General features: G+C 36.5%; 3 protein-coding genes across 3 annotated transcripts; 2 read left to right on the top strand and 1 right to left on the bottom strand.

The window, feature by feature from the left end:
• The first annotated feature begins 1,009 nt into the window (after nt 1-1,009).
• LOC133844875 (uncharacterized) lies at nt 1,010-16,544 on the top strand. The gene is given in 7 exon segments (XM_062279153.1): nt 1,010-1,360; nt 6,356-6,752; nt 8,957-9,135; nt 10,215-10,301; nt 10,303-11,344; nt 14,864-15,939; nt 15,997-16,544. Coding segments are annotated over 6 exon segments (3,042 nt in total). The 5' UTR covers nt 1,010-1,360; nt 6,356-6,511; the 3' UTR covers nt 16,414-16,544.
• A 1,847-nt stretch (nt 16,545-18,391) lies between these two features.
• On the top strand, nt 18,392-19,351 carry LOC133844961 (fat body protein 2). Its single transcript, XM_062279257.1, has 2 exons — nt 18,392-18,767; nt 18,826-19,351. The coding sequence occupies exons 1-2, from the start codon at nt 18,441-18,443 to the stop codon at nt 19,270-19,272; spliced, it is 774 nt and encodes a 257-aa protein (XP_062135241.1). The 5' UTR covers nt 18,392-18,440; the 3' UTR covers nt 19,273-19,351.
• A 352-nt stretch (nt 19,352-19,703) lies between these two features.
• Nucleotides 19,704-22,276, bottom strand: LOC133844940 (alpha-(1,3)-fucosyltransferase B). The gene is made up of 4 exons (XM_062279237.1): nt 21,704-22,276; nt 21,049-21,458; nt 20,450-20,627; nt 19,704-20,388 (listed from the first exon to the last, which is right to left on the bottom strand). The coding sequence occupies exons 1-4, from the start codon at nt 21,938-21,940 to the stop codon at nt 19,882-19,884; spliced, it is 1,332 nt and encodes a 443-aa protein (XP_062135221.1). The 5' UTR covers nt 21,941-22,276; the 3' UTR covers nt 19,704-19,881.
• Between the last annotated feature and the right edge of the window lie 177 nt (nt 22,277-22,453).

Here is a 22,453-nt window from a genome sequence, read left to right as displayed (position 1 = left end):
ATGTAAATAAAATCAAATTACTAATTTAAGACATGTTGTATTTTGTATTTAACAAAAATGGTAAAAAGTTTCTCAATGTAGAGCAACATTAGCATACCGCATATCTTAATAATTGCGTTTGAACAAAATATTCAAAAAGATAAAGTTGAAGAATTATTTGACAATTACTGAATTGCAAAGGATTCATTGAGTGAGTTCGGCATCAAATTCATAGATATAAATCTTGAAGCGACATACTGAAATAATACAAGTGTTGCTAAGTATGCCACTGGCATTGACAATTGTAACTGAAATCAATTTCAAAAACACAACAGATTGCAATAAGTGTGTTTAATGAATCGCGAGAGATATGCGAGCAGATGTGTATGTAAATAAGGAAGCTTTGCATACGTGAATCAGAGATGTGAGTGAAAAACCAATCAAAAAGAACAGCACCACGATACGCAGGTGGTTATTCTTATTAGCAAATGCGACAACTTTTAATAAATGCTGCTGCGGGCTGCTGACAACAATTGGTAGGACGGGCCCATAAAGCACACGTACACAATTCAGTCTGATAGCATAGGCGATTCTAATCAAATGTGTGTGCGTGTGTGTGTTTTGCCAAGTGGCGGAAGCGGCAGTCTTCTCACAACGCGTTTAACATGCGGCCAATCAGAGAAGATAAACACAGCTCTGTTAAGTGTTAACATTGCCAGCAGACCAAATGTCAACAGAGCCGCAAAGGCGAAACAAGTGCATGTAATTAAAAAACAGCAGAAACTCGTGCTCGCATTCACGATCACGATCACAAGCTCATGCTCACTCGCTCTCCCTCTCTCGCTCTCACGATTCACGAGTGTCGTGACTCGCGACCCGATCGTTTTTGGCAACAGCGAAGCGAAGCGACGAACGATCGTCGTCGTAACTTGAACTGTTATCAGCATAGCGAGCAGAAAAAGGCTAAAATAATTGTAGTTTTAGCGCGTTTTGAATCTTCAAAAACACCTTTGTTGCATTCAACTTGAGTTAGTTGCGATTTTAACGGCGACTCGCGCGCATCATCGGCGGTAACTTGATTTTTTTGGCATTGAAGTACGTCGGCTCCTAGTGGCTGCATGCCAGTCAGTGCATCTCAAACTGTAATAGTTATAGTAGTCCATTCGAAGTGCAAGTGCTAGTTGGTGCCTTGAACTAAACGTTTAATCTACTGCAATAAGACCGTTATCGGCTTTGGATTATTAAAGATCTGCACAATCTTCAAATCATTTGCCTTCGACGTGATACCGAAAACTTGGCAATTGTTGTGATGACAGAAGCGTATACTTTTATCTGTGGATCGTAAACTGTTTACAAGCAATGGAGGCGTCTAAAAGAACAAGTAAGGAACTGCAATTCGACGAACAGATACTCTATCTATACTATGAGATAATGAAAATACGCATAATAATATTACGTTGCACGTTAAGCCGCCTTAGTTTATTACCTGATAAACGACCTGATTAAAAACCTCACAGCTGTTACTAAACTCTCTTTGTGCGCTTTAGAATAACTATGAAAAGATTTAGCATGATAATGACATTTCAAGTTTATCAGAATGATTTCATCATATGATTATAAAAGAATGATTAATAAACCGAAATCAATCATCTTAACATTGAAACACATGAAAATATTTCCTATAACGAATCCCACAAAAAAATATCGAATATCTTTAATCTTCTTATAAGAATTATTTCTAAACAGACTGAAACCAATCATCTTAAGTTTCCATGAAAAATTTGCTGATATTTCCTATAACGAATCTGACAAAAAAAATTATCTTGACCAACCTAAATTTCTTATTATTCTTCATTGAATGATTAAAATTTTTGTATTTTATTATTTCCGCAATACTTATATATTCGAATGCCTTAAATCTTACCTCAATTAAAAAATAATTGTCAGGCAACCCATTTAAATTTTAAATAATAATCCAATTGAAAGTTGTCGGTCAACAATTTAAGCTGGAATTCGCAGTAACTTGGATTAAACCCGTTGATAGAATGGTTTCTCAATATGACTTAATCGCACATTTATTGCGTGTATCAAAAATAATTTAAAAACCAACGTTTAATTTCAATTAACATAAACAAATTCAGGCACGCAAAAACCAGCTACAAATTATGATTTTTTCGTTTTTTTTTTTTTGTTTGCTTGTTTTGTTTGTTTGTTTGCTAAGTTTTTGTTCACATATCAACGATGTGTTGTTGCCTGCAGGTCAGCACGTAACTTGGCTTACAATTAGTGGCTACTTTTGTGGTCAAGGTCCAAGCATTAATTATATTTGTTTCTGTTTCTGTTCTCTGACATTCACGTCGATCGATGTGTAATTTTGTTTACAACATCAAAGAGCTCGACTTTGATTGAAAGAAACTGCAACCGGATTTGGAGTAGGGGATTCCCTGAGCGTGGTCCGAAATCAAAACAAGATCTCGACCCTGGCATTCCCAAGAACTTAAAAAACTCAATTCATTATGTGGCTCATTCTTACTCTCTCATCAAGCGAACTGATTATAAAACGAACATTTTAATAGATAATTGTAAAATTATACATTATGAATATCAGGATGTATCAAAGTGTGATACATCTAATGCGTAAGCAGGGGGTTTCCCATTAAAAATAGCAACATCATTTACACACTTGAAGTAAAAGCTATATAGCTACTATGAATACAAAAAATATACAACATTTTCACATCGTTAAGCAGCTTAAAATCTTCCACTCTTTGCGGCTCTTCCGCTGACGCTGCGTTCGGTTTTATTTCTCAACCTAACTCAACAAAACTCGCAGCAGGCCAATAGTAAAAAATGCGGCCAAATGACGGATCTGAATAATTGAATTGCCGCATTGTACAAATTAACGACTGACAAAAAAAATATAAAGAGATAAAAAGTCAACAATAAATCAAATTAAAACTCCAACACACAAAATACCCTCACTTACAATATATAAGTGTGTGTAGGTATTTATAAAAAAGGAAAAAGATTTTGAGCAAACGTGATGCTCAAAGATGCTGACCAATTTCGATTACGCAACTTTGTACGATTAAATGTTTGACCTGCCATTTGCATAACTTTTGTGATTGAAAATAAAACTGAACAAAAAACATAAAGAAGTATCGTTATAGCTGGTTTCAAAGTAAATCCCCTCATTAAGCGAAAAACTATTTAAGGGGTATGTTATAAAAACAGTTAAATTTCGCATATTAATATGCAAATAACTATGCATAAATAACTATTTCAGAAATCAGTCGTTATAATGTGCAAAGAATTTTTTCTATAAATATATATTTTCAAATCTTTATTAAGCCGCTAAATTTATACCAAATTCATATGACAAACAATTTTTTTTTTTATAATTAGCATATGACCCATTTAACATACTGATTTACAGATTTACAGATTCAGTTTAAGCTGAATACAAAATTAAGAATTTTCCAGCTCTTTATTTAAAAGTAGCGCTGTTTAATCTGTGAGTTTAATTTATGGAGTCGAAAATAGATTCTTCTCCCTGTGACATACATTTCCTGGAGGTACAAAGTTGTAATACCGTTCTACCCTTATGGGTAGCGTTACTAAATGTATTTAAATATCTTTAATTTAAGAAAATCATGTAAATATTTCACTCTTTATAATTTGCATAAAAGCAAATGAATGTTTTTCATGCAAATCGTAGAGAATGCCCTTAAATGAGATCAAGTGTTATTGACTGTGAAATGATGACAGAATCTGTTGATCAAGTTTACATACATTAACGCCCGCAAATTGATCGGAAATGCCTCTAGCGTTGGCCATATCGTGACACAATTATAATAAACGTTTTGAAAAGGGAAAGTATAACGAACAATATTCTAATACGCGTTGATAGACTATCAGATACCCAACACACAAATCTGCAATGTATTAGCAACAATTTAAGATAAGATGAAATACGAAATAGATACAATGATTTCATTAATTATTGTTAGCCACGTCATAATAACAATTAGTGGATTCTCGCGTGAGCACTTGACTGAAAAATCAGTCAACTGTTAATCTGGAAACACCCGAGTAATTCTGGGTATTATGAAAATGTGATTTCCAAAATGTTCCTAAGCAGAATGCGCCACCAAAAGGTGTGAATTACAGCCAATACTCATCGTTTAATAGAGGGTGATTTTTATTTAATCGCTTAATTTGCAAACTAGAGACAATGATAATACCGAGAAGTCATCGAGTAACTGACCAACGTAACAATTCAACGTGACTTGTAAAGCAAAACGCATCGCGAAATGCTTCAGACATTACGCAAAATATACATGATAATCAAAGTGAGATTGCCTTTCAGTCCGATAAACAATTGCAGCCGCTTAATTAGACATTTAGTCATGGTTGACAGCAATAAAAAAACAAAAATAAAACAAGTAAGAAATCTACAGTCAAGTGTGCTCGACTGTGAGATACCAGCTACTTCTTTTGAATAAAAGCAAAACTGTGCGATAATATTCTTCTAATATACCAAAGCAATATACTGAAATATACTGAAGGCTGGTTTTGGTATATTGATATATTCTACATATATCATCATATATCATTGTAGGCGTTTTTAGTTATGCAAAAGTATTTTCTATGGGTAGCGTGTTTAATCACAAAAAGTTCACATAGTTGATGTTCACCACTAATTGAAAAAAACACTTCGTTTATACCCTGTAAACAACAGTTTAGAAAACTTCTGAGGTGCATATATTTATTAAATGTACTCAATCTTACATCAATTTGTTATGATTCATTTAACTGTCAATTTCTATCTAGATTGATTGATTTATTTCGATGTTTTATTAGAGTTCACATCCTTCTGACTCAAAAGCTGGAAAACACTTAATTGATTCATTAGCTTAGATCCGGGTACTTCGGTCGAAACCTACAAATATAATTAGCGATTGTATTGATGGTATTATTAAATTTTAAATGTATGTTCATATTTGTGTTCGTTGTTGTTGCTTTATTTAATGAACTGCCACTTAATTCGTAATTAACGGAAGTACGTTGGCTTCAGCCAGTCCTTGGCCAAAAACATAAATCTTTAAGTCACTTTAAGTGTTGCCAACAATAAGAACAAGATAGAAGCGCACAAAAATGGCATGAAAAACTAAGTGGCAGTGGCCCAAGACGGAATAAAAGAAGGCGCAGAGGTTTTTATATGAAAAATTCTTGATCCAATTTTTATGTTTGCTCTGCTGTTTTTCCTCCTCTTCGCTGTTTCGCTTTTCATAATTTATGCGCAGTTTTCCTGATACGCTTTGTGTGAATAGGCTCTGCTGCCTGCCCGTCTTCTCTGGCCAATGGTCCACCACCAGTTGCCACTTGCCACTTGCCACATGCCGCTTGCCGCTTGGCAGTTACTCCTCCCGACATTCATCTCCAAGTCCAGCTCCGGCTCAAGCTTCTCAGCGTCCGTTGACGTACGTGACTGTTGGCCATTGCACTGCATGTGTGTGTGTGAGTGTGGTTGTGTGTATGTTTTGAAGAACAGAGTGCTAATTAATTAAATTTGTACGTGCGTTGCGTGTGGGCCAACGTTGACTTGCTGGCAATGTGCTGATAGAGCGAACCTAGCAGTTGGCCTATCATCTGGCCGGGACAGCGGGGCGTATGGGCAATACTCGCATTAACAGGCAACCGTAAATCATACTTAAATAAAAATACAATCTATGTTTGTTCTTTTCTGTCTGTCTGTCCGTGGGCACCCAACAATATTGTATTGCCTGGGTAAAGGGCTAAGGAATCCGAACATTTCGGCCAAGTCGCACTACAACAAATATTGCTGTCTTAGCTATTGCTAGAACAATTTAAAGAGAGGTGGCAAAATTACATGGTTTACTCTTTTTTTCTACCCATAGATTATATAAGATATTATTAAAATAGAGACCACACCAAATAATTATATTCCTAGCAAAATAATATGTACAATAATCATTTCTTTTTTAACCCTTTTTGCTAATGATGACAATAAATTTACTATGAGATATATATTAACATTCAATGCAAATATTAATTATAAAACCTATGTAATTATACAGCATAATTAAAGCATTAAAATTGTAAATTTTTAATATACAGAAAAAATAAAAAATAAACTTCAAAGTTCAACAAAAATACGAAAAATCGCTAACCAAAAATTGCAACAACATTGTTATTCTATGCAATTATCTTATTCAATCTATACATAGTAATTTTATCACACAATTAGAAAAGTTGTTCATTCAATGGATGTAATAACCTAAAAATTATTCATAAACTAATTATAATTTTATTTTATTTTTCCGAACCCCAAACTAATATCCAACATTTTCAGACTAATTTACAGCCAATTGAAATATAGTAAAAACAACAGAAAGACGATAAGCAAACAACTATTAAAGCTGAAATTTCCGCAAACAATTTTTTGGAGCACACGAAAACAATAGCAATAACCACAAGGAAAATAAACGTAAACCATAATTATGACAAAATGAGCGTAACAACAACAACAGCAGCAACAACAACAGAAACAACATCAACAAGACAACAACAACAACATTTTATGAAGAGCAATCACTGTTCCAGCCAAAACATGAAAACCAACAACAAACTTAGCAGACCTTGCAGCTTAACAGCACCTGTCCTGTTTGTCTGCACTCTTCTGTTGCTTTTAGAGCGACACACAACAGAGGCCAGTGGCTTGCAAACTGTACAGAAGGCAGTGCCAGCGGGTGAGTTGTTTGATTTTATTATATTATTTCAGATAATTGAGGCGAAAGAATTGAGTGCACATTTTTACAGAATTGAGAATTCATAACAAAAAGCAATAGTAATTACATACTTACTTCGATAGTGCGTATCTCAAACTAGTTTTCTAATTTCAATGGTTGTCAAACTGACAAAGCAGCACAACGCCTTGGCCAGTGGCTTCCAAACTGCCAAAGAGTCACCAGTTGACAGCTGTTAAATATACAGTTAGCGCAACGCAGCTTCTGTTAGTTTGCTGTTAGTATGCCAAGCATATGGCACCACAAACTTTAAGCATTCAAATTAGTTATTCGCGAAACATCATCACACTTCGTTTAAGCCAAACAAAATTCATAATCGTTGGGCGTGTGAAAAACGTAACCAACAATTAACAGTTCCGACTGCTGACTGCTGACCTTGGCCAACATGGTCTGTGTGGGGGCTGACTTAGCATAAATGTTAATTGAAAACAATGTAAATATGTATGTATGTATGTAATGATTGACATCGACTGCTAAAAATACGCACGCTGCCAATTTGCGCAAGTACTTACGGGCTCACATGTAAAATTATAAATACTAAATCAACAGGCAATCATAATAATGGTTATAACGAAGCAATCAATGTGTGAAGATTGCTTGTCAATAATAAAACCAATAATAAAAGCCTGGCTAACAGCATAGTTTTATTGCTAAAATTGGCATTATGTAAATACTTCATTCATATGCCAGACAAGTGCTGTCTCTTCATATGCATATATGAAGTGTATTTTAGCCAGGCTAAGAAGAATGATGCGTTACTACTTTTAATAACTTTGATAATTTGCTAGACATACACTTGAAAATACTACGTACTATATTTTCAATAGTTAAGTCTCATTGCGATTAAACTATCTGTAAGTCTTCATCTAAAACGATTAATTCTTCATTAATTTTTTATGATTAGTGATTATAAAAATCCAAAAACATTCAACACATTCTGACAATCAGTTTTTCGTTTACTTTACAATACCCTAAATTATTTTCAAGCCAAGAGCATGTCGAACAGTGCAGTCGCTACGTGCTTATCAGGCTGGTAATCGTTAAATCCTGATATCGTGTACGCTCGTAAATTTAATGATTCTTTAATGTACAAATACTTCAAATTAATAGATTGTTTCTACTAGTACACTCGATGATAGTTACAGCAATGATTAACATTCAAATACCCTACTAAAGAGCATCGTCAAGTCGCTTTAAAGACTTCCATTATTTTTACAGTTTGCAAATGTGTGTGATTGGTATTGTAATTATAATTGTTTATATTTATTTAATTCTTTTCTTTCGGCCTTGTTGTTTGGCCAAGTTAAGTCACTTTTATAGCAAAGCTTTATTGGGCCAGTTGCGGCTTCTTTGTTGAATTGGTAACGTGTTAGGAACGCAGACAGTCAGGCGGGATAAGTGAGCTGGAAGTAATTTATTTGATCATAAAATGGTTTAAACTTTAATCGTTTGATAAAGTGTGTACACAATGAGAATCCACAATACTCACATGCTGTAGTTAGGGTATCTGCATGTCCGGTTCACTGCGAGTGTACTCAACTTATAAACATTTATTGGGTCGAAATTCTAGGGTATTTTGCTGCTGCTAATCAAATTTCATAGCTATACTATGTTGCCAAGTTGGTTCAAACACCTTAGTAAACAACAATTAGCAGTTTGTATTGTGCATTTGTGAAGTAATAATAATAACACATATTTTCACTTACCATACACAATATATATGTATATATATGGAGTATATGACTTCATACCTGTATTTTTATATATATTTTTAGAACATATTTTAGTAACAGAGTTATAAATTAAACTGTGCGAATTAGTTGAAAAGATTCAAGCGCGTGACTTTTGAGCAAAGAACACAAACAAAAAATTTGTTGCTGCTTCGTTATTATTTGCTTTGCTCTTTGTCTCTAAGTACACTTGACTTTATTAAACAATTATGATCATCATTTGGTAATTAAATAAACAATTCATAAAAAACACGTGCGCGACGACAACTTCAACCATTTCTCAAGTGTGCAAGCGAATAAAAGCTGACTGCTTTGTAACGCCACGAGAACTTTAATAGCTTCTGTTAATTATTTAAGTAAAATTTAAGCACCCTAGGCGAGCTTAATTGATAATTAATTCACATGCTTTCATTACAGGCATCACACATTGCGAGTACCAGGAACACAACAACACCTATCGCAAGGAGCAGGGCGCTGTCTGGTTTGATGCACAGGACAATTGTCTGGTTTACAGCTGTGCCGCAGGAGTCGGAAATGAGCCACAAGCTCACATTGTCGTCACACCGATTGACTGCAGTGAATTCTACTGCGATGTGGTGAGTACTCAGTTCATTTCAAGCATATAATTAATGTGGAAAGTTATTCGCATCGAAAGACATTCCGATGGCAAACAGCAGTCAAAAATAATGAATAGACAGCGAATTCATCTGAGGCGGATTTAAATATTTATAATTCAAGAATATATTCTGGTTTGGAAAGCGGAAAGACCGTCGTCAACTAATTCATTACATATCGTTAATCATAATTATCAGTAAATTTGAGTTGTGAGAATGAATAAAAAAACAGAATTTAAAAGGTAACCCAATGCAGAAATCTTTACTATTTACTATAGAGCGATTATTATCAAATCTATGTATAGCAGTATTAATTTGAATCCGGTAAAATTCATCAAGCAAATATTAGATGTTTTTAATTTTCGTTATCGTTATTCTTAGTTGTTTAAATTGTATTATAAACATTCGGATATGTAACAAACGATTATATACATTTTGACGAAAAATGTACTCGTTAATACTATTTCTGTATATTTGTATTTTCTAATCTGCCGCTACATTGTATTAATAGAAAATTGGTGTTTTATATTCAAATTATTTTACAGCACTGTTAAATTTAACGCATAGCAGTACAGAATTACCAACAAAAGGTGAATGCTATAAAACTTGTATTGCTCCTCAGTGCAGGATTGCCATAAAATTTATAGTGATTTTATATTGTGCGGGATCAGCAGAAAAATAACTTTATTTACAACGAAATTCTCATCCAATAAACATTTGATTTGTGTCCAATAAAGATAGAAAAATTATTTAAAGTTACATATATAAAAATACGAAATAATTTAGTACTTTCGTGCATTAAAGTTGTTGATTATTCAATTCGTTTGAATATACAAAATTTACATCTCAAACGAATACAACGAACGAAGGCATAAAAAGTCAATAAATATTTGCAATCAATTCAAGTATTTCGCATAAAAAAGACGAGTAAGTTGGCAATTAACTTAAATATGATCCACAGGCAGGTGAATTGTTAATTTGGAATGCATACATAGAGTATATGTACATACATATATTTTTTATTATTAATTTCACTGACTGAATGATGGAATCAATTACAGGGCACCGAACTGCGCAAAACTCCAGGCAGCTGTTGTGGCGAATGTGTGCGCACCCATTGCCAGCACAACAACACCCTGTATGCGGTGGGGAGAGGCGTGGCACAATGATGCGGACTGCACATTGCTGGAGTGCAATCGCCTGGACAATGGAGAGATTACCATTGACAGCTATAAGCGCAACTGTCGACCCATTGATCCTCAGTGTCCATCGTGGCGCATCGAGAGGAACAACTGTTGTCCCGTCTGTCGCCCGCTGGCAACGTCGCGAGTCGAACAGTTGGACGATGACACAAATAGTCCAGAAGATATTTGGACAGCCGAATGGTATCGCCAGCATCCGTGTCGACGTGATTGCCAAGCGGATGCGCCACCCATGACCTGTCACTACACATTTGTGGTCGAATGGTATCAGACGTTCTCGAAGGCCTGCTTCGACTGTCCCCTCAATCTCACCGATTGCTCACGGCCGCACTGCATCATGGGCGATGGCCTGCAACGCAGCATTACCGTTGTGAATCGCATGATGCCGGGCCCAGCGATTGAGGTGTGCGAAGGCGATCAGATCGTCGTGGATGTGAAGAACAATCTGCTGGGCGAGAGCACCACCATTCACTGGCACGGTCTCCATCAGAAGTCGACGCCCTACATGGATGGTGTGCCGCACATTACTCAGTGCCCCATTTCGCCACATGCCACCTTTCGTTACAGTTTTCCTGCGGACAATTCCGGCACGCATTTCTGGCATTCGCACACAGGAATGCAGCGAGGTGATGGCGTCTTTGGCTCACTGATTGTGCGACGGCCAAAGAACTCCGATCCTCATGGTGGCCTCTATGATTTCGACCTCAGCGAGCATGTGCTGGTTGTCCAGGATTGGATTCACGAACCGGGTGCCAGCATTTTTGCGTTCCATCATCATTCGAGTGGCGACAACAAACCGCACAATATTCTCATCAATGGACGGGGTCGATACTACAATCGCATTTGGGCAGACATGAAGAGGCAACATCGTATGGCCTCCCAAGCTCAGGTGGCGTCGCCAATTCTAATGCCATTGAATCTTGGTGCGGCCCAGAGTGAGGAGAAGACAGATGAGCCATCCATAAACAGCTCAGAAAGTGATGATCAAGGTAAGAATTTTAGTTAAATTTAATTATTTATTTTCCTATGAAATTAACTTAGCTGTTTGCGTTTGCTTAGGTGCCTGAATATTTAAATGCATAGCTAAAATAGGCGCACCAGATTCTGTTAGCTGCAAATTTAGAATTTAATTCGCAGTAAAGTTACCCAATTATGTTTAATATACATACATACATATATTTTCCTGGAATAATTAATTACTACAACATTCAGTTTTTCGATATAAAATATTATATCAATTTTCCTAGGTGCCTCGACACTTAACTCCTCGGTATGATACTTAACTCCTCTGCCTCTAGATTATGTTAGATGCAAATTTAGGATAGCGACCTTTTAAATCGAAAGCAAAAATGATAATCACGTGTATAAAAGAAATAAGCACGAATTATTTTTTGAAGATTATGCTCTAGCTAAACTCTCTATTTTCCCTTATATGTTTAACTTAACTTTAAATAATGAAATTTGAATTCCTTTGCCGGCAATAAATGTATGACAGCTATAACTTATGGAGTTGAAAAGAAAAATATCTCTATCTCTTATAGTCTCTGAGATCTAGGTTTTCATACGGACAAACGGACATGGCTAGATCGCCTTCGCTGTTGACGCTAATTACGAATTTATATACTTTATACATAGGTCCCGAGATGCCTCTTTCTTTCTGTTACATACATTTCCTACCGGCGCAAAGTACCCAATGGGTAGCGGGTATAAACAGGGACTCATTGTACACATTGTACATATTTTAACCACTACAAAAATAACAAGCGATTAAAAATGAATGATTTTTGGGAATATTCAAAGCGGGAGATAACGCAGGGTATTTTGCTAGATGCTAAGATCCAAGTAGCGGCGACGTTAGCCTGCGAAGATGCTCTCAGTAGCACGGATGGTGTAGATAGTGACGACGATAGCCAGATAAAAATGCTGATTGCAATACTGTTGGGCAGAATATCAGATTACTGCCACGCATAAGTTAAGGTCCAAGATTCGGCAAAATTACTACTTGCGAGTTTATCACACTTGACCACACGATATTTAAAAGCATTTTGATTCTTCGTTTCTTCGCTTCACATAACAATCCTAGTTTTAAAGGGCTTAAGGGCTTCAGTTCTATGCATTCTGAAAATTTGGTTGGCATCGAATAAAAATCTTCGAAGTCACAATAAATTTTTGTTTTTATTCAAAATATTCACCCGATATATCTTTCTTGATTGCTTAAATAATTGTTATTATTTGGTTATAGGTCTAATCATCATTTGAGAAAATTTCAGGGGAAGTTGTTTCCAATGTCTCCACGATACTCCGGCAACATCCTCGTCTGTGTCAGAAAAGTCGTATTTTCCGTTTAGATTACTGAAATTATATGATATTAAGTAAAATGTATTATTTCCTATAATTTTACATTATTACCTAACATAGCAACCATCTGAATTAAACCACCAGCCAGAATTAAATTCTTTAGAGCACATATTATTTGTATGATTAAACTTGTCAGCTGTTGAAAACATAATATTTTTATGAAATTTCATTCCATCTCCAGCATTGCCTGAATATATTCCCAGTTCTTCTATCTTATAAAACTCTGTTTCGTTGCCAATAACAAAGTTATTGTATCTGGCATATCGTGTTTCATTTCCGAAGTCCCCAAGGAGTATATACAATTCATGAGGTTGAAATTGTGTTACTATGCGAAGATTCTCAAGCCCAAGGAAGAATTCTCCATTTAGATCTCCAAAACCTTCTTTGTACTCAAGCCACGTTCGATTGAAGTCCACGCTACCATCTTTACGCCGTTGAATGACGGTCCATCCAGTTCCAGCTTCAATTAAATTCGATTCACATGAAACCTTTAATGGCGAAATATTGGGGAATGTGATCACATTAGTACCCGTCATTTTGTGGAGACAGCTTGACACAAAGGTTTTTAAAAATTCAGATTGTATTATGTTAACCTTAGGCTGGATTTCTAAATTCAGATTAGATAATTGCATCTGAAACTGGTCAATAAGTTTCTGTTGATTTCGAGCGTGACTTTCACTTAACTGACTCAATTTGTTTTGCTGCTCCAGTTGCATATCTTTAGATTTGATCAAATCGTTTAAGTTTTTTTATTGTTTCGGCTTGCACCTTAATTGTTTGCTGCAATTCGTTCTGTTCCTGTGTCATTGTTGTGATCGTATTTACATATTGAAGAAGCGGCTTTACAACTTGATAGCAATAGGTACTGCATTGATCATCCAATTCTTTTGAGCCTGTGGGACACTGAATGATATAATAATAATTTCAGAATTCATTTCAATATATATTTTTATTAGGATTCATACCGAGCTATTAACTTGATATGCTATTAGCAATATTAAGAATAAATTCGCTTGAATAATATTCATTTTTATTTTTCACTCCGATGTGTTTCACAAGTAAACGGTAACTAAAAGCATTTAATTGTCAAATGTAGAAGGAAAGCATTTGTTGTTACATTATTACAACGCAGTAATTAGAAAATCAATTATATATTTATTAGCAAATCACATTTCGCTTATATGATTTAGATTAACTTAGTTGTTGTTGTTGTTATTATTATTTGTTTTTCTATTGATAGTTGTTTTGATTTATATATTTCATTAAACTGTCTGTATAGTGTGAACAAATGTTCGAGTAATTATAACCGTATATTATAAGTTTGTGCCGGCAGGAAATGTATGTGACAGACCCTATAAAGTATGTATATTCTTGATCAGCGTCAACAGCCGAGGAGATCTAGCCAGTCTATCTAGTCTGTCTTTCCGTATCAACACCTAGATCTCAGAGACTAGAAAAGATAGAGCTTTAATTCTCCACAGTATTCGTTATGTTTGTTGTTAAAGTTTGTTTTAATTTTTTGACACGTCCACTTCCTACCCCGCAAGTCGACAACATTTTGGTATATACAATAATAACTATAGTCTTTGTGATTCCTGAAAATAAAAATTGTCGAAGTTATCAAAGAAATACTTTTGAGTGGGCGAAAACGCCTAATTACTAGGGCTCCTAGTTGCTTTGGCTGATAAAATGGATAGCGGGTATTTCAGAGTCGAGCACACCCAACTGTAGCTTAATAACGAAAAATAAAAGTAGAAAATTTATTTATAATTTTTTAGTTGCTATTGCATTCTATAAAAAATATATACTTTTAAATATAAATTATGAATTTCCAACTTCAAGAAAGTGTTGTACGTTTTAAGAACTATAGAATTCTTTTAGTTTATATAATATTAAATAGCTCTATAGTATTGTGTAACTTGAGCGTTTACTTCATTAACATTTTTAATTTTTAATGCAATTGCCCTTAACATGTTTATGGTTTACTCATTATAATTAAGTTTATAATGACTAATCGTAAATAAGTATGAATTCAAGAATTTTTATAGGACTGGGGCTTATGTTAACCTGCAGCTGAAGGTCAAATACTTCTACGATTATATTACTTGTATAAATAAATAATTATTTGTTATATCTTTGCTTGTAATCAGCTGACAAAATAACAACACTAAAGCCAATGGAAACGGAAAGCGAGATAAAGAATGAACCAAGTGAATCAAAACTCGCAGAGATGCCGACCACAAACCAGACTTCTGGATCAACGTCCAATGGGACCGCGCATTCACGGAAGCGTCGATCAAATCTGCATACGATCCCCTTGGAGCAAATTCCACATCAGGTGTATCATGTTAGGAGAGGCTTCAGGTATCGGTTTCGCATTGTGAACGCCGAGTACCTCAATTGTCCGATCGTTGTGTCCATCGACAATCACACGCTGACGGCGATCAACTCGGATGGCTACGATATCGAGGCCATGGAGGTGGGCTCCATTGTCACCTATTCGGGTGAACGTTTCGATTTCGTGCTCAATGCCAATCAAGAAGTGGACAACTATTGGTTGCGCCTCAAGGGCCTCATGGACTGCAGCGAACGCTTCACATCTGCCTTCCAGGTGGCCATATTGCGCTACGAAGGTGCCCCGGATGAGGAGCCCAGTGCCAAGCTTGGCTACGATCATAATGCCACTGGCATTGAGTTGAATGTGATGAATCGTGGACCTGGCTATGCAGATACCAAGACGGTGGCCGAAATGCGAGCGTTGCCCATCTACGACACGATCTCCGGGATCGATGATGACACTTTGAAACCAGAGGCTGATTACAAGTTCTTTGTGTATTACGATTTCTATCGCAAGGATAATCCCGAATTCCATAATGCTGACTACTACAGCATGGATGCAAATGTGACCCAAACGAATCGGTTGTACACGCCACAATTGAATCACATCTCCCTGAAGTTCCCTTCGGTTGCGTTGTTGCCACAACGCAATCAACTAACCGATGAGATGTTCTGCAATGAAACATCGCTTGCAGAGCAGGGCATCGATTGCCGGGAAAAGTTCTGCAAGTGCCACCATGTGCTGCAGGTGCCATTAAAAGCGGTAGTTGAACTGATCATTGTGGACGAAGGCTTCACCTTCTATGCCAATCATCCGTTTCATCTGCACGGCAATGCTTTTCGGGTCATTGGACTCGAACGTCTCGGCGAGAATGTCACTATTGAAATGGTAAGCAGGAGAATTCACTAGACATTTCAAATTCTACAACTCTCACTTCTTTTGCAGGTTAAGCAACTCGATCAGTTTAAGCTGCTCAAGCGCAATTTTGAAAATCCGCCTGTGAAGGACACAGTCACCGTGCCCGATGGCGGTTACACAATCATCCGCTTCGAGGCCTACAATCCCGGCTATTGGCTCTTCCATTGCCACATCGAGTTCCATGCTGAGATCGGCATGGCTTTGGTCTTCAAAGTTGGCGACAATGATGAGATGCAGCCGATTCCTCGTAACTTTCCCACTTGTGGTGACTATGTGCCTGACTCAAGAGCGGATCTGGAGTCGTCGTCTACTGCCGATAATCCTTCCAGCTTGCCAACTACTCCCGCACCCAGTACAGATGCCTCATCCAGAGTTTTCCACTCGCACTTGCCTTTGATGTACCTTTTGCTCAGCTTGTGTTTGCTTTTAGGCTGCCATCGCTGAGCAATAAGTTTAATATTTATGCTATCATGACACTAGCTCAAATTTCACTCACTTTAAGCACTCATGAGCAACAATTATGCTTCGGCACACCGAAGATTCAATACTCTTGCAGAGAAGTTTCAATAAGCAATTTAGTTAAGGACGATGCGAAGACAGCTACAAAGTATTGTTGCCTTCTCTAAACCAGATTTTCAAATAATATTAAACAAATTTTGTCAGATTTAAAACTTTGTCTATAAAAACTAAACAATTTATTTGCAAGCAAGATTATTGTTTCTTTTGCAAGAGTTGTTTACATTTGAATACCTTAACCTTATTAATTATTTAGCTTAAGTTTTACTATTAAAAGTATTATTCTGCTCATAATTACACTAATAAAATTATATAATATATCTCCATGCTTAGACTAGTTTCATGATAACGAAAACATAAACATCTGTGATTGTCTAAAACATTTCAGTAGCTTGTAAGAATCCTAAATGGTTATACAAATAAATTATGAAATTATTTAAATACAAATACTTTGCTTAAAATGTATAAATAAAGATAGATAGATTAAAAATCTTTGGTTGGGATAAATCATTTAAACTTCCGTAAAAAACGTAACTTGTAACTTTTAGTAATTTCTATAATTAAAGGGTGATTAAGTCCGGAAATGATGATGTGCATTTTTAGCTAAAGCCAGCAACATCCTGAGTGATAACTGTGAAACACCACGAAGATCGTTAAGCACATAAACTCAAGATATTTCAGACGGAGTCGGGATAACTATAACGCTGGACATACATACAGGAGATGCTCCACTACCTTAACTCCGGACTCATTACATTTCCTACACTGATCACTATTCGTGATCCCAGTCTTACTAGTTAAAATGCCGAGCATTAGCTAGCAGACTTTGCTTTGAAAGCTGCATGACGTACTTGATTAAGTTGATGTTTATTGAAGCAGCCTTGAAGTTTTACATGAGTTCATCCAACTTTGCTCCATCGGTGAAGAATCTTCACTGAAGATGTTGAGGGTTTTGGGAGTGCAGAACCCTTCTCGGCAACAGCCCAATACATAATTTGTAGATAAAACTAAGATAAATATACAAAACTAAAAAAGCACTTGAACTCTGGAATTTCCGATATTAGGATTAATCATAAAAAACATAAAGTATTATTATTCAATATGAAGAGAATATAATAATTCGAAAGTTAGCAACTTCAAGCAAGGCCATCAAAAATATATTATTATAGCATATGTTATTTGAGTAATCCTATCAGAAATGTCATAATTTAATCAGCAAGAAAGTAAGAGTGTGCTGTGTTGACTTAAGATATTGCTATATTGCGATATAAGTGCAATAAAACAGCCATTAGTGTGGGAATGCAAACTTTATATGATGTCTGGCGCTAAAAGCTTTATGATTTGTTCTTTTTTTACCCCTTATCCAAGAAATCTTAAAGAAAGAAACTCTTTATCATTGATACACTTTATCATGTAACTGATTTGAATATCTTTTCAGTAAAATGCATTTAAAAAATTAGAGCATAGAAAAGCCATAGACAAAGAAATCAAAAATGTTCGAGATAGTTTTGGGGAACATGACGAAATTTCAGTTAGAATTGCATTATCTAAGCTTGATACTTTGTAATTTAGAAGACGCCGCATATATACTTGCGAGTATTTGTAGAATTGGGACCTAGGCTATATACTGCGATAAGGCATTGAGCAAAACAGACAACGACCTGGGGAGCAATCTTATCTGGAGAAGCACAAAACATTGCAAACACACATCTGGCAGATGCAGATGGTCCGGTCCCGAGACATCGGTTAACAACAATATCAGCGAATGCAATGTGACCTTTGACCCATTGGCACTTTACGGGTCGGTTAAGTCCAGATGCAGTCAAAATAATCAGGAATGCATTTCGTGTATTTTGGGGCAGTGAAAGCGAAGCGTATAAAAGACGATGTTGTCGATGGTGGAATGGTCAGTGATCAGTGCGATCAGTTAGTAGCATTGCAAAGAAAGAGGAAACATGTTCGATTGGACTGGTAAGAATGTTGTGTTCGCCGGTGGCTTCAGTGGCATCGGATTCCAGATGATGCACCAGCTGATGCAGCGCGAGAAGCTCAAGATGATGGGCATTGTGCACCGCATGGAGAATGCCGAGATGATGAAGAAGCTGCAGGCGGAGAATCCCAGTGTTAAGGTGGTGTTCATGCAAATGAATTTGATGGATAAGATGTCAATTGAGCAGACGATGAAGAAAATGGGACAGATGATGGGCAACATTGATGTGCTGATCAACTGCGAGGATGTGCTGCTCGACAAGGATGTGGCGACCACAATTGGCGTCAATTTGGTAAGCTGAAAACCGAATTTAATCGAATATAAGATCACTCATTATTACTCCCAACCAGACTTCAATGATCTATGTGACGATGATGGCAATGCCGTACATGGACAAGACTCAAATGGGACTCGGCGGAATGGTCATGAATATGTCATCTGTTTATGGGTTGGAACCAGCTCCAGCATTTGCTGTCTATGCTGCCGCCAAGCACGGAGTTATGGGCTTCACTCGATCGATGGCTGACAAGATGATCTACCAGAAGACCGGCGTCATGTTCATGGCCATGTGTCCAGGACTCACCAACACCGAAATGATGATGAACCTGCGCGACAATGTCACCTGGCATCACTCCGAGCAGATGGTGGAGGCCATCGAGAGTGCCAAGCGTCAAATGCCCGAGGAGGCTGCCATGCAGATGATCAAGGGCATGGAGATGATGAAGAATGGCAGCATGTGGATCGTGGACAAGGGTCAGCTGAAGGAAGCCATGCCCCAGATGCACTGGCAAATGTAAACTGACATTGGAATTCGAAATGATTCGAGTAATTCACTTTTATATGCAATAAAGAAAATAATTGTTATCAATTTTAAAATGCTTGAATTTTTAATAGCTTAATGATTATTTAACATTATCTATTATCATAAATTACAGACTGGAATGTTCACATCCGTGACAATAAAAGCTTTTAAAAACGTGTATTAATTATAACAAAATTTCATTCCTTTTGTTACTTTTCAATGGATGAAGTACTTGATCTTGATTGACAAATAAATCAAACATTTACTAAAAGCTCTGAATACTTGAATTATTAATACTGTGATTATAAAACAAAACTTTTCTGTCAAGGTATTTTACAAACTACCATATTAAGATATTTGTTTGATTGAATGGAAATATAATTAACTTCTTCTTTGTCATAAATTTAGCAATAATCAACATACATATTTGTCATATGTTAAGAGTGTTGTACTTTAATTTAATACTAATTATTTATTCGATTATACTTGAATGATTTTATATTTCATTCAATTATAACATATCTTCGTCATTATACTCAGTACTTTGGTTCATTTCCATAAAAGTATCTTAGAGATATATAACCCTAATATCTATAATTTCTAGTTAATCACATTTGCCATTCGCCACCATTTCGGAAAGACGCGTCTCGAATTCCTTCTCAGTATATGTCAAATTCGTTTTCCAGAACTCGTTCAGGAGCTGTGCTTGACAGCGACCCACAGACATCATGGAGCGCCAGTCTGCTCCATATTGTGGCTCCGAAGTGTACTCCAATGGGGCATGCACCGGAGGCAGCGGACAGTTGTAGTGTCGCTTGTCAGCTTGGCGATGCTTGTGAGGTAAGTGAAGTTGTCGACAGACGAAGCACTCGAAGCGTTGGAAAAGCGAATTATCCTGACTCTGCTGATCACTTTTCATGCTAAAGCTACGCGTGATTAGCTGAGTTAAAAGTAACTGATTGTCAATCGTGTGACGTCTCAGAACCTTGTGTCCCAGGTAGGAAAAATATTCAGTAGAATTGTCTCCCAACTGCTCTAGGAAAGCGGCCAGCGCACGAGCATTGGGAAAGTCGTCCACATAAATTGCGGATTTATTTTTAGGCTGCCAATCCTGTGAAGAAGAAAGTGGAATAATTTAATAGTCAATAGTTTTGAGTAGCTCTTTTACTTACGCGAATGCTTGGGGATCCAAAGTAGATTGGTATAACACCTACGATGAGTGGACGCCAGAACTTTTCAGTGATGTAATCCTCGCAAACGCCATTCTCGATGGCAATCATAAACTTATAGTGTGCGAGAAAGCGCAGCAACTCCGGTGAGTACAGATTGTTCAAATAGTCTTTTTGCAGGCTGCATTTAGAAAAAGATATGGAAATTGTAAAAGAAACTTAAAGTTATCATTCTTTGTCTCTTGGAATACCTAATGGAATCCCATATTAACGCTCAGTCATTTTTTTGGTTTTATGAACCAATACTTATATAATATAATTTTAATGTGTTTTATGTTTTACGTGAAATATGAATATCGAGATTTTCGATATTTATTAGAAAGGTGAAGGATTGATCATATTACTAAACGACAAACTTATAAATGATAGCAACCTTCTGAAGCAGAGACGAATACAATGGTGTATAAATCTTTTCAGTTTTCGAATATTTTGGTATTCTTAGTAGTTAGTACTGATTAAAAATCAAAGGATTTGTGCTTGACAATCTACACCCTCTTCAATAATGAATGCTTCTATAATACAAATATAGAACTATCGCTCACCTCTCAGGCAAATCACGATTGTGCAAACAGCTACCATATGAGTCCACCTTCATGTGCTTCATCAGCTCTCGCACATAATCCTCCCGACCCGACATTGTGTTGCAATCCGATTGTAAAAAGACGACCGATGCCAAGTCTTTGTTGAACTCAAATGTCTGCTTGTTCTGGGGGCTCGTATAATAGTCCAGCTGTGTGAGATCGCTAGCTTGTGGCAGATACTGTGTTGTAAGTGGCATGTTACTGTATCTGCTAAATGTGGATGTGAAATTGAAGTGTTGCAGGAACTCGTCATAAGGCACATAGGGCACATTGCGTGGCGATTCCTCATGCAGCAATGCCCAACGATGTCTGTTGCTGCGGGGCATTGGAAAGTCATATGGCTTCATATTCGATCCATAGAACAACACAACCTGAAAATAATAATAATAATAAATGAATGATCTTTGAATAACTTTGATAACGATTGCAATGAAATTAAAAATGCACCTGAATTTGCTCAAAAGAATTGTTATCAGCTAATTTTAGTGACCCAAGGTATTAATGTTCCCAAGTTGTGGGTATTTAAGGAAGCTATGGACAGACTGACAAACAGACCGATATGTCTATTGTATTGTTTATCATTGTCAACTCTTATTTCCGCTTTTAGCATACTTACAAGAGACTCTTTCAAACGCTGGCGATTGTTGGTGACGCGACAAGTGCTGAAGCCGCATTGCCTCGTCTCATCGTAATTCCAGCTCATGTCTTTGGTCCACCAGAGCAATTCCGGCGTATAATTTCGGATGCTATCCGTCTCACTGTGCGTCACATACCAATATAATACGAAAACACCGCACAGCCAGATAAGTGAAAAGAGCAGCAACAGTAAACGACGATTTAGCCATGGACGCATCGTTTTGCCTTTACCGTTGCTTAGGACGTCAAATGCTTTTGCTTTTCCTTTACTATGTTTATTGCTGCTTTACAATGTTGTTGGCAAATTAAGAATTGCAGCATAGCTTAATTCAAATGCAGGCGCGCAACAATTGTGTTCACCTAAATTGCGGTTGTTTTCCTTAAATGAAAGGCTTCCAGTGCTGTATAACGAAAATAGGTCTTGGGGGAATTTTTGTTACGTTACGATTTGACGGCAAAGTCTGTTACACACTAGTCTTACGGCAAAAACTATCGGTAATAGGCTACTTTTGTAATTTGTAAATTGTTGATCAAATTAACTGTTTTTGCAATATTGAATCAGCTGTTTTAGCTTAACAGCTGATAAAGTAAGCACACGATAGCACTGCATGACAAACTTCTCAATTATTATTTTAGATATATATACAAATTAATGCAGTATATACATATTAGTATATTTTTATTTTAATAGGTAAAGGTAATAGTCCTCCTATGAATAATCAGCCAAATA

The sequence above is a fragment of the Drosophila sulfurigaster genome, chromosome 2L (genome assembly GCF_023558435.1).
Source record: "Drosophila sulfurigaster albostrigata strain 15112-1811.04 chromosome 2L, ASM2355843v2, whole genome shotgun sequence".
In the NCBI taxonomy this organism is placed as follows: domain Eukaryota; kingdom Metazoa; phylum Arthropoda; class Insecta; order Diptera; family Drosophilidae; genus Drosophila; species Drosophila sulfurigaster.
Note: the sequence above shows the minus strand (reverse complement) of the source record. Positions and strands in the feature narration are given on the sequence as shown.